At 46.6% G+C, this 13617-nt stretch overlaps 1 protein-coding gene across 1 annotated transcript; it reads left to right on the top strand.

Moving 5' to 3' along the window:
• Window positions 1–197: 197 nt before the first annotated feature.
• LOC117642341 (malonate--CoA ligase ACSF3, mitochondrial-like) lies at window positions 198–11693 on the top strand (the record flags this gene model as incomplete). Its single annotated transcript, XM_034380423.1, is given in 6 exon segments — window positions 198–354; window positions 2841–3032; window positions 7348–7573; window positions 9796–9958; window positions 10487–10665; window positions 11436–11693. Coding segments are annotated over 6 exon segments (1109 nt in total), but the record flags the coding sequence as incomplete, so codon positions are not given.
• Window positions 11694–13617: the final 1924 nt, after the last annotated feature.

Here is a 13617-nt window from a genome sequence, read left to right as displayed (position 1 = left end):
ATTAATGTGCACAATCGTCTATACGTTATTAAAGAAAAACTCAGTACGAGTCCGAGAGTGCAGTTTGCCGGTCATTCTTTCATTGTCACCGAAAATTGGGCAAAATTGGGGCAAAATTGGAAGCCCGCGGCTTCCAGTGTCCCCTGCTCTACGATTTGTCCTGGTGAGACTGTCTGTGACGGTCCTGCGTGTTGCAGGCGTGCTGTTGAGCCACGGCAACCTCGCCGCGCAGGTGCACGCGCTGCAGCACGCGTGGCGCGTGGGGCCGAGCGACAACGTGCTGCACACCCTGCCGCTGCACCACATGCACGGCATCATGAACGCCCTGCTGTGCCCGCTCGCCGCGGGAGGCAGGTAGGCCCCGACACTGCACGTCACGCACACTGAAAATAAATTGTTGTCGCTTTGTAGCAAAACTGTGGATGATATATGCGTCACTTTCATGTTGGCGATTTCATCACAACTTGATGACACTTTCATCGAAGCTCCTATACTTATTGCATGGGCCTGACAACCATGTCATCAATTGTGTTTGGTAACATTATTGTGCGGTCCGATGCCCCTGCACGCCTAGAAGGCCGTGTCCAAATCGAGTTGGTTGCGGCAGCCCGAAACAGGTCGGAAAGTTGTGCGAATGGCCTGGCCTCGCTCTGCTGATTACCCCACTTATGTTGCTGGGCCGCTTTCTTGTACGGGAGCGGCGTTCCCGTACTGTTCATATCTTTGAGGAACGTCCGGGAGCCTTGTGCCGGTATCACAGTTATCGTACAAGGTCCGTACAAAAAGTAACTTTCGTCTTTCGTTGAGACGGGTCCAAAAGAATATATCTCTCACGAGATCAAGCATGATCGTGACAATTCTATGTGGCGAAATCAGAAAATTGGATTTGTTCGCGTAGGACCATTGGTCCACTGTCCATCTGTCCATTGGTTCACAGTTTTCACCGTTGATTAATAACAGAATTTGCCGTACACTTGGAAGTACGGTGTTTACTCTACCTGCAAGTACAGTGTGCACCGTGCGGTGCACTAGGTGAGAGACACCCATTTCTTTTCACCTAATAAAGAGAAGCTCCAGACAAAAAAAACCACTTGGTCGGCGACATCCTAGGAGCGGGCGCTTGTGGTGTTTTATCGGTTCCTTGTATGTATACGAACTGCCGAAAAGACACTTGGACGAAATCCGACACCCCCTGTGGCTTTGGTACGGGTCTAAACACCCCAAAAACAGCTGTTTTCGAGGGTTTGGGACTAGATGGGTTCTCGCAAACCGAGATCCAAAAAAGTACCCAAATGGGTCTCAGATACTCAAAAAAATGCGCTCTTTCGAATGCCGTGTCGAACGAGGCTCTACGACGTCAGGTTTGGATGCTACGGGCTCTCAAAGTTGCTCAATTTCACTATTTTTACTGAAGATTTGAGCATATCAGGGCCGTTTGAAGTGGACCATCGGCGATTTCGCTCCTCTTTGTCTTAAATGGTGCCTACCCATCGGTGAACACCCCCACAAAATTTCAGCCATGTCAGCCAATTTTTAGAGGAACTGTGATCAATTTAAGTTTTGGGTCATTTTACCACTGGGCTTAGGTGGTTTTGGGTCCAGAAAAAATAATTTTTCTAGCTATCTACTTGTGATCAGCACCTCTTGAAACGCCTTTTTAACATGGTGCCTCAAAACATTTTTTCGAGGACAAACTTGTCTTTTTCTAGCTGTAATTGGAACATAACTTAGAGAGTTTGTCCTCGAAAAAAAGTTTTGAGGCACCATGTTAAAAAGGCGTTTCAAGAGGTGCTGATCACAAGTAGATAGCTAGAAAAATTATTTTTTCTGGACCCAAAACCACCTAAGCCCAGTGGTAAAATGACCCAAAACTTAAATTGATCACAGTTCCTCTAAAAATTGGCTGACATGGCTGAAATTTTGTGGGGGTGTTCACCGATGGGTAGGCACCATTTAAGACAAAGAGGAGCGAAATCGCCGATGGTCCACTTCAAACGGCCCTGATATGCTCAAATCTTCAGTAAAAATAGTGAAATTGAGCAACTTTGAGAGCCCGTAGCATCCAAACCTGACGTCGTAGAGCCTCGTTCGACACGGCATTCGAAAGAGCGCATTTTTTTGAGTATCTGAGACCCATTTGGGTACTTTTTTGGATCTCGGTTTGCGAGAACCCATGTAGTCCCAAACCCTCGAAAACAGCTGTTTGTGGGGTGTTTAGACCCGTACCAAAGCCACAGGGGGTGTCGGATTTCGTCCAAGTGTCTTTTCGGCAGTTCGTATACATACAAGGAACCGATAAAACACCACAAGCGCCCGCTCCTAGGATGTCGCCGACCAAGTGGTTTTTTTTTTGTCTGGAGCTTCTCAAAAGTAAATCTGGACGATTTTATAAACTCACCCAAACCCCTTGGAATGGAATTCATGGCTTCAGCTAAACAATAAAGTATAAACTACGGTAAACGCCGCACGGAAGTACAGAAAGGTACGGCAAATACCGTATATAAATAAATTAGCGGTGAAAACCGCATCTTTTCCTCACAGTGCACAGTAAATGTTCATGTAGAATTTTGTACGTGCCACTTGCACGATTTTGTGCATGCGGGGAATTTGCATAATATTGTGCGTGAAAATGCATGAATTTATGCAAATTCACGCACAATTTTATGCACGACGGCACACAAGTTTAAAATTATGCATCACCACGTACTAAATTGTACATAAAAATTTAGTGTGTGTCGTCTAGACCTTTGGCCGTCCGGATACACGTGTTGTGCTCCCCGACGGTTGTGAATGTGAACAGAGAAGTATGTGGTGCAAGCACAGCTGCCTGCGTGTCGCAGGGTGACCATGCTGCCCAAGTTCTCGGCCAGCCAGGTGTGGCGCGAGATGCTGTCCGACGCGGAGGACCGCGTCAACGTCTTCATGGCCGTGCCCACCAGCTACGCCAAACTGCTCGAGGAGTACGGCGCCTCGGTGGGCAGCACGCCCCAGCAGCGCGACCAAGTCAGGGACACGACGCGCCGCAAGATGAGGTACACTGTTAAGAATTCCGTACGTATGAACGGAAATGGTATTGAAAAATATGGTACGGAAGTACGGAGAAAAGTACGGAACGTTCCGTACATGCTCCATTTGAACCCATGTAAAGGGGTACGGAAAAAAGTACGGAAGTTCCGTAGTTGGCAAGTCGGGCCAGGCAAATTATTGACCAGACATGTTCCGTACTTTTTTCTCACAGTGTAGCATCCTTACGTCACAGTCCGAAAGGAAGCAAAACCTTGGAATCCTTAACGTACCTCATAAGGGCATCATAATGCTATCGTACGCGTTAAAGTTTTAACCCTTAACTTCTGAATTCTTTTCAAAAGGATAAGTTGTTTTTCTTGTGTCTCGTGAGTGTGGAGGTACTTGCAAAACCTTTAGCGAACATTGTCTTATGATACGTGACGAATGCAGTGTCAGTTTTTAACTGACCTGGAGGTCAGGGATCCTTAAGGATCCTCGAACAAAACCATGTTTTGCAGGATGTTACGACAACAGTTTGCATTAGGGGCTACAACTGAAAAAGCACAGCATGAACCAAGGGGACAGCTTTTCCTTGATGTGAGGGTGTGCCGGAGTTTCGTTCCCTATTCCGCTGTATTTCTTTGGACCACATAGGATTGCATACACTTGCCCCACACCCAGGAAAAGCTGTTCGCTTGGTTCGGTCATGCGCTGCTTTACTTTGAGTTTTAGCCATTAATGCAAACTGTTGCCGTACCGGCCTGGTTATGTTTATCCCTTTTAGGGGCGTAGTTTTTACCCCAACTGACCTTAATCCAAATCTACACACTGAATTCCTCTGTACTCTTTTGCGCAAGAGCTTAGGATAAAATTGAGCTTGCATTTTCACTGAGAATGAAAGAGTCACCACCATCGCCCTTTCATTGGGTAACGCACGCGCCGTTGCCCACTCTGCAAACACAACAGTGTACTCAGTACACTCTCTTTAGAGTGTACTCATGAGTGTGTACTCGTGAGTACACTCTCATCAGCGTGTACTCACGAGTACACTCCCACGAACGTGTACTCAGCTGCATGTACCGTAAACCGGGGTAACTTGAGACAGCAAGGGTAACTTGAGACACTTCTGCTTTTCCACCTTTTTGGAGCTGCCACCTGGCTCGGCACATTCGGAGGTCAAAACTGCCCTAGCACTTTTTTTCATACTTGTTTGGAAAGATGATAAAGCGTTTGAACGGCGGGTTAGGACCAAGCTGGTCAGTTCTATAACGATTTTTCAATTTTGGTAAACTTAACCATTTTAGGGAAGTGTTTCAAGTCTCCCTTGGTACTCGAAACACGTCTTGCTGAGACCCAAATTACTGTAGTACCTTTCAACCCTATTATTTCAACATTCTAAATGCAGCATTGGTTTTGAGGGAAACATATCATTCATCGGGTAATACTGACTTTTATAGAAAATGGTAACAGTGCGGGGTAACTTGAGACACCAAATTTCATTAAATTTGACGGAAGTTGAGAGGCGTAACTTGACACTGGCACCTCCTTGTACTACAGGGTGGTTTAAATAACGGACCTCTCCGTTCTAAGATCAAAACTCAGCCGAATTTGATCGGGAATCACTTTTTTAGACATTGTAGAGGGTCCCAAGTTGATATGCAGCTTTAAGTTTGAGTGTTTTCTCAACTACACACGGACCAGATGAGACATAATAAAGCTTGAAGTTTCAAAAGATGGGGAATTTAATTACCTTTCCAACGAGCTAAATGTCATTGAAATCGGACTACTTATAGCCCAAGAACCGTCGATTTTTTGAAGAAAAACAACTGTGAAAATAGTTTAAGGATTTTGAGTAAATTTCAAAAATTGACTAAGACTATATACCTTTGCAGGAATGGACTTGTGTACGTAGAAATAAAGAAAAATATCTTAACAGGTGTCAGGGTTGGATGTGAAATGAGAGAATCGCTCTACTTAGTTGACAGAGTTGGATGTGAAATGGAAGAATCGTTGCGCTTCTGAAGTGCCGTTATCCCTCAAATTACCAAATGTAACTTTGATGAAAAAATCTTAATATAAGGATCAAAAATCTTCTAATATATTCCACAATTAGTACTTTTCATTGAAAATAAGTTAAATGTCTCAGAAAACCAGTATGGACTGGCAAAAACTCCACTTCCGTGAAAAAACAAAGTAAAAACTAGGTGTCTCACAAGTTACCCCAGATGACGGGGTAACTTGAGACAACTTTAGAGGCCCATTACTCTCATTTTAGGAGACTCCCAAAAAATTCGTGGGGTCAAAACCGAATGTAATCATATGAAATTAAACATAGTTGAGATTTGGGTTGGTGAGAGAAGTTTTGTGGACACACGGTCACTGAGAATGAATTGGTCACCACCATCACCCTTTAAATGGGTGATGCAACTTCGTTGCCCAAATTGTGGTGACGAAAAATTCATCACCCGAAATTTGGTAACAGGCGTTTGGTTGCCCAAATTTGGGTAACGCCCTCGGCGACGCCGTGAGGTTCCCGATGACGTCCTTCCGGGGCCACCACGATGACCGGAGGCCTCAACGCCCCATTGGGTCATCGTGGTGGCCCCGGAAGAGCGTCATCGGGGACCTCACGGCGTCGCCGACGACGTTACCCAAATTTGGGCGACGATTTTATGACTGCCCAAAATTTGGTCACCGCTGGCTCGTCACCCAAATTTGGGCAACGGCGCGTGCGTTACCCAATGAAAGGGCGATGGTGGTGACTCTTTCATTCTCAGTGGTCCAAAAAACGTGAAATATTGTCTCAAGTTACCCCGGTTTACGGTATTGTGCCGACTTAAGCACACTCTCGTTAGAGTGTACTCAGCTAAGCACACTTTCGTTATAGTGTACTCAGCTAAGCACTCTCTCGTTAGAGTGTACTCCGCTGAGCACACTCTCACAGGAGTGTGCTTATGAGTACACTCCAAATAGAGTGTACTGAGCACACTGTTCAGTTTGCAGAGCAAATTTGGGTGACGAGCCCGCGGTGACCAAATTTTGGGCAGTCATAAAATCATCGCCCAAATTTGGGTAACGTCGTCGGGCGACGCCGTGAGGTCCCCGATGACGCTCTTCCGGGGCCACCACGATGACCCAATGTGGCGTTGAGGCCTCCGGTCATCGTGGTGGCCCCGGGAGGACGTCATCGGGGACCTCACGGCGTCGCCGAGGGCGTTACCCAAATTTGGGCAACCAAACGCCTGTTACCAAATTTCGGGTGATGAATTTTTCGTCACCACAATTTGGGCAACGAAGTTGCATCACCCATTTAAAGGGTGATGGTGGCGACCACACTGGGAGAAATAATGAAGATTGTGGCTGTTAAACCTAATGCCACTCTCCACTGTTTACCGAAAGAAGGTGTTTACCGTACCCTGGGATACAGAAGACACCGTACCTGAAAGAACGGCGTTCACTGTATCCAGGGAACCTGCATCCACTGTACCTTGGAAACTTTTCAGACACGGCATTCAGTATAACTGTAAGATATAGGCGAAATTCCAAAATCACGATAGGAACGTTTCGATGACGGAAAAGAATTCATTTCAACAAGACGAACAAAAAATGATAAGCATGTTATGGTCTCAGACTCGTAATTCAGTGGAAATCGTGATCAGAAGTCTAAAAAAGTAGGATTTTTGGACCCCTAACATAGGACTCATCAAATTACGTTCCAAAATTCTACTTTTTTAGACTTTTGATGCCGATATCTGTTGAATTTCGAGTCTGAGCCCATAACATGCTTATCATTTTTTGTTCGTCTTGTTGAAATGAATTCTTTTCCGTCATCGAAACGTTCCTATCGCGATTTTGGAATTTCGCCTTTATCTTACAGTTATACTGAATGCCGTGTCTGAAAAGTTTCCAAGTACAGTGGATGCAGGTTCCCTGGATACAGTGAACGCCGTTCTTTCAGGTACGGTGTCTACTGTATCCCAGGGTACGGTAAACACCTTCTTTCGGTAAACAGTGGAGAGTGGCATTAGGTTTAACAGCCACAATCTTCATTATTTCTCCCAGTGCAATTCATTCTCAGTGTTGAAATGCACCAATTTGTGCGTTACTACACGGTAAAAACGTTGCCTGGTTTTCCCAGGAAACCTTCAGTAAAGAGAGAGGCTATTTCCAGTGAGTTCCTGGAAATACCAGTATCCGTTTTTACCGTGTAAGCACAAAACCGTGCGTTGTTGCGCATAAGATTCGTGCATATCGGAAGGCATGCTCAATTCAGTGCAAAGCCTATGCACCTAAAAGTACGTAGCAGCTGAGTGTCTACAACCTTGACGCGCCTCCTCCCAGGTTGATGGCGAGCGGCTCGGCGCCGCTGCCCGTGCCGGTGTTCCAGCAGTGGGAGGACGCAACGGGGCACCGCCTGCTGGAGCGCTTCGGCATGAGTGAGGTGGGCATGGTGCTCTCCAACCCACTGGAGCCGCAGTCAGGCCGCAAACCAGGGTTCGTCGGCACGCCGCTGCCCGCCGCCAGGGTGCGCATCGTACGCCCCGCGATGGACGGACAGCGAGAGGAGGTGCGTTCCCTGTTAAGTAAGACCACATCAAAACTGCAAATCCTGCCCGACATCTCTACGTAGTTTTTTCGTGCAGAATGGAGCATGGGCGTGAAACGCACAATGCCCTGCTTTGTTTCGCACAAATGATCCACGAAGCGGAAGAAGGGGTTAAGTCGAGATGATTCAGTGACCTCTTATCAGTCTATCAAGTGAACATGAGCGAAAATTTGGCCCAAAAATAAGTGTGGTGAGACAAGCTCCATCCCCTTGCATCTAATTTTAGATGACATTCCCCACCTGTTCTCCCACCTGCAAGGTTCAGGCCTTGCAAAAGTGCACGGATTCAACTCGACTTATCCACTTCTTCCGCTTCGTGGATCAAATTCGCACTGCAAATCAAAGTGTGGGACAGGCATGCACTAGTTAACGCACGACAAACTTTCTCACGTTTGTAAGCGTCACACACAGATTTGTCCTACGTGGGATGGGCTTCGTCCTACTCTTACAAAGATGGGACACTTTGTCCCACGTCTCCTAGAGTGTGCCTGTCATGCAATTGGGTTTGCAGTGCGTACATACGCACACCCAATTTTGAGCAAAGCTTATGCACACAAAAGGACATGTCTAAAAGCAGAACACATTTTCAGTGACTTCATGTACCACTTCTTTCTACATCATTTCATCTGCTTAGAAGGCCTGGCTACGAACATTGAATCCATTATGACCCCCCGACCCACGCCCGAATCCCGGCAGGGTAGATTTTCATGAGAATTTATTCCCTCAATTTACATTGTTCAACATTCCCGAGGTTGCTGAGACCAAAGATGTCATACACGGTTGACTTCCAGTGCCATGCCGGGAAGTTGTCACGTGGACAACTGTCCAACTTCTTCGTTTAAACTTGATGGACTTCCGGGCATGATGAACGAAGTAGCACGGATTTGGATCACATGGATTTGAAGCAGCATTTGTGTCCATCGATCCTGGTGGATTGACGAAAATGCCTGGCTTGTTCATTGATACCAGTTGGAGTCATCCATTCACGCAGTCACTTATGACGGTTAGTCAACCATGCAGATGGACGCACAGAGTGAACTCACTTGAGTGTGAAGAGAACAAAGTCCTAACCGTAAAATTTTATTTTTATCACGCACTGAAAATCAAATCGTTATACATCTTACTCTGTGAGAGGTGAGTCTCACCTAAAAAGGGTGATACTAAAATATATCACCAAAAACAAATTCGAATCACCGAAAATAAAGGACCTACACTAATTTATCACCGAATAAAGGGTCGCACACAAATGTGTCACCGATTAAAGGGTGACAAGTCCACAGGAAAACAAGGGCCAATCTCGCTGATGTCTGAACCTTTTTCGGTGATACATTTGTGTACGACCCTTTTTTCGGTGATACGTTCGTGTACGATTACGATACTGAAAGTATTGCGGAAAATTGGTGAGTTGTCTCACCAATGCCACTTCAGTGGCATTTCCAATAATGATTGAAGTTATTTTCTACCTCTGCGACAATTTTCGATTTAGCAAGAAAAGGATTACAAGGTAGGTTTACGACAGACCGCGTCTTGTCGTAACAGGCTTCGCGATGTCTCGCTGCCTGTTCCTCAAATCCGCGCCTGGCGTACCTACCTTGGCCTGCGGCGCAAGCCTGCCTTCGGCAGGCCATGGCTTGTCCATTGTCGGTAATTTTTTAACTTGTCGCATGGTGGGGGGCTCCGCCCCCTAGACCCCCTACATTCTAGATAGAGATGCTTCATCTACAGATAACACGATCTTGACCCTTGTAACTTTTTAACTTGTCGCGGCTGGGGGGCTCCGCCCCCCAGACCCCCCTTTCTCCAAGACAGGAGTGATCTATCTGCAGAAAACTCGATTTTTCGCCGTTTTTTGGGTGTTTTTCGACTATAAAAACTGAACCAGTTGAGCTAGGATAGTGAAATTTTGCGTGTGCTGAGCCAAGGACATACCCAAAAAGTGTGCTAAATCTCACTGAGATCGGCCGAGCCGCTCAGGAGGAGTAGTGCACACAGACAGACAGACAGACTGACAGACAGACATGAAAAACTTTTCAACCCCACTGGAGTAACAGGCTTCGCTATCGATCAGCCAAAAACAAAAGTGAACTGGGCCTGGCTGGCAACGTGATGAAAATCGGTAGCGCAGTTGGGGTGACTGTTGACAATGGCATTCCCAGCAACTGACAGATCCACTTGTGCGGCAGGTGCTGTGTGAGGGCGACGACCAAGGCACGGTCCTGCGAGTCAAGGACGGCAAGCCGACGGTGGGCCACCTGCTGGTCAAAGGCCCCAACGTGTGCGCGGGCTACTGGCGGAAGCCCGACGCCACTGCCAAGGAGTTCACGGCGGACGGCTGGTTCAAGACAGGCAAGGCGAGACGAATGCACTTCAAGCTGTCAAACTGCCCTATTTAAGAGGGAAATAGACCTTTCCGGGCTAAGCAACTTGTTCAGTACACTCGGATCTTTGCGCCGCCACACTTAAAGATCCAGCTCATTTGTGGCGGAACGGAATTTGATTCGGAGTCTACTGGAGTATCAACAACGACACTTAACATCCATAACATAGTTGCCGAAACAAAATTTTTAGCTACTGTTATTAAAAATTTGTGGGGGCAAACAAATTTTTTGTTGTGTCAACTTGTTTGTTCTCTGAGACCGCTGTCAACTGACGTTGGCTGTTAAGACCTTTTTTCCCGTAAGGGTTTCAAGGTCCTTTATCTCTGCGTAGTGTGAAGGTTTTTAACACAAGCTATGACAAAGATGCCGACAGTAGACGAGAAGTGTATTCGTTTTCTGTCGATTGTTGACTGAAAATCACGCCGCCGTTTCTTCCGGTGCGCGCCCACCGATCGTATAACATGACGGCTGCTTTATTTTCCTTGTCCAAATGCAGGAGACACGTGCGAATTCGTTGACGGTTCGTACAAGATCCTGGGCCGCACCTCGGTGGACATCATCAAGACGGGGGGCTACAAGGTGAGCGCGGTGCAGGTGGAGACATGCCTGCTGGGGCACCCCGACATCGCGGACTGCGCTGTGGTGGGCCTTGCCGACGGCACCTGGGGTCAGAAGGCAAGTAGCTTCTAGTCCGTGTGCTCTGTAAAATGTTGCACTCTAAATGTCTTACGGTGAAAGGCTGCATCACCATGTATTCTCCATGGCACAGACGAAAATCGTCAAAATATCTACTGCAGGGGACAGTGAATTATCAATGATATGGTTTTAAGTCAGCTGCACTGCAGAGTGAACTGCAGTGTGAATTTTCCTTATAATACAGAGAATCTTCACAATACGACTTTTAGAGTATGTTGTCATTTCATGTCAAAATTGTAGAGGACGTTTTCATCACTTGCAAAGGATGGCGATTTCATCACAAATTGATGACACTTTCATGAAAGGGCTTTATGCTTGGCTGTGACTGGAGTGTTATCAATGATGACATTTTCGAAAAGAGAATCACTCTTGAAATTTTCATCAGGTGATTTTCACACTCTGCAAACTGAAGTGTCTGTATGTTGCACTTACTTCTACCGCATGCTTCCAAGGACACTCTTATTACAGCAGTACTTGCTAGGCACACGCTAAAGTAGAGTGTGCCTGCAAGAACAACCTGGCCCATGCTTTTAGATAGGACTATCGGTAGTACCTAAGCGCGTACTTGTCAGGCACACTCTATCTTAGCGTGTGTCACCAAGTACTCTGAAAGGAGTGTGCATGGAAGCAAGCTGTAAGTGAGAGAGTACTAAGTAGACACATTTGTTTCCTAAATCTTTGAGGTGCCCTCTCTCGCGGCAGTACTGTACTGTAAATAACTTCTCCCTTTTTCTCCCCAACGGGAACAGATTGCCGCCGTTGTGCGTCTCCAGGACGGCGCGACACTCAGCCTGGAGAAGCTTCGCGACTGGGCGCGCGAAAAGCTGCCGCCGTACTCGTTGCCCAAGGTGTTGCGCGTGATGAAGGAGGTGCCGCGCAACCCGATGGGCAAGGTCAACAAGAAAACCCTCGTGGCCGAAGTGTTCCCCGATTCGTCGTGAGAACGAAAAGCGACGCAATGTTTCTCCATTCAACACGAAAAATAAAGAGCAGTCTGAACAAATGTGTCACTTTCGCTTTAAAGCAGTGAGGGCGTTTATTAGATAGGACAGGAGGGTTCTCTCAAATGATGGCTGTAGCAATCCGATGTTTCGCCAAATATTTGTCAGGCGGAATTTCTCTTACCCTCTAAAATAAACATAAGCCCACCGCAATGCCACCCGTTTGCGCCAAAAGTTTGCAAATCGAAATGTTAAAAAGAGTCATGCCAGAAATTTGGGTTGACTACCAAAACTCTCATCTAAAAACAGTTTCTTCCGCGCACTTATGCGCACTTTTTAATGCGCACTTAACTGTGAATTATGCCCTCACAGCTCTCGGACAGGGTCACTGTCACACTGATAATGCTATCAAAAGCATATGAGGTTGCAGTTTTCCGGGTGCAACATTTCAATTAGTTTCTATTCACCTGTTGCTACGAAGCTTGAGCGGAAAATTTGTATTGGAAAACGATAAGGAAACTTAATTACCGTTCATTTTGCACTAAGATGTTCTTCAACGGAAAACGAACGCAAAGTTTACCAGCACCACACACGGTACTGTTTCATGCAAAAGTGTATGTAATATTTAGTGTTTGAACAGTTGCCAAAATAAGGGCGTTGATGTGCTCTTGGGATTTTTCAAAACATACGGGAAATGAGTGATTTTCTGCTCTTTGTTGCCCACCATTTGTGTTGGCCCAGCTCGACACCTACCCACCAAAGACAACCGATGAGAAGCTATCGAGACCTCAACCCCAGCTAGTCGCAAATCCTCCTATTTTCACCTCAGCTGGTACTGGTAATCGCCTTGAATAGGCCCCATGGCGGTTTAGTTAGACAAACACAACGACCGAAATGAGCCAAGGTTGCGATTGCAATGTTTATCGCTACTTTTCCTGTTCCTTATCAGACCACGCTTACAGTGGTACAGTGCCGGGCCCTTGACGGCGCAGCTTGGACCGTACCCTTCGAGGTGGAAGGAGCTGGGTAGGGTGGGCCGGGAAACACGATTTTTCGATATCGCAAACGTAATAGCGCGCCAAAGTTACTTCATGGCATTACAAACTCAACGCGATCTGGGGCAGGTCTGTATCTTAAAGCTTGACCCTCGCGCATCGACGTTGAAAATTCGAAAATTCGACTTTTACGGGTTTTTCTAAAAACATCCATAGAAACTGAACCAGATGTCCAAATGATGTTTGCGAGACGGAAATGGAAACGTCTGATCATGCTTTATCAGTTTAAGACCACCGGGACCCTCTCCGAGCAGTAGGGGACCGATGGGAGAAAATTACAAAATTACATTTTTTTTCCGTTTTTTACAAAATGCAAAAATTGCCTTCAGGGTTTGATACGGCCATCCTGACGTCACCGTACCCGAACCATACCCCGAATCATCTTCTCTAAGGGCCCCTTTCCCGTTTTAAGCGCACGGGGTACTCCGGGATCCGTTCACACGTTAGGATTTGGACGCCATAAATACATGTTTTACTAAAAATGCAAATTATCGGTACTTAGGGCACTCGTCTCGTCCGTATGAACTGTAGTGACTCAAAATCGATTACTAGATGGTGTCTTTGCGTCACAGGCACCTACAACCTATGCGATGGATAAGAATAACCTGTATAAACGTGCAGCGACCTTCTGTCGTTAATCCAGACGAGCCAAATATGTTTTAACTCTAGATTAACCAGATTTACAGTGTAAATAGCGTTCTAAGCGTCTCTTCGTCCGATTGTCTATATACTGGTGGGTTCCTGCGACGCAAAGACACCACTCTGCAAATCCAAGTGTGTGCCAAGCACGCACTTCCTGGAGTCAACCACCAAGCACGCAGAAAACTTCAGCGTGCCTGCCAGGCACGCAGAAAACTTCTGCGTGCTTGTCAGGCACGCAGAAGTTTGATGCGTGCCTGCCAGGCACGCAGAAGTTTTCTGCGTGCCTGGCAAGC

This window comes from Thrips palmi, unplaced genomic scaffold (assembly GCF_012932325.1).
Source record: "Thrips palmi isolate BJ-2018 unplaced genomic scaffold, TpBJ-2018v1 HiC_scaffold_16, whole genome shotgun sequence".
Taxonomy (NCBI): Eukaryota; Metazoa; Arthropoda; class Insecta; order Thysanoptera; family Thripidae; genus Thrips; species Thrips palmi.
This window is presented reverse-complemented; position numbering and strand designations above follow the sequence as displayed.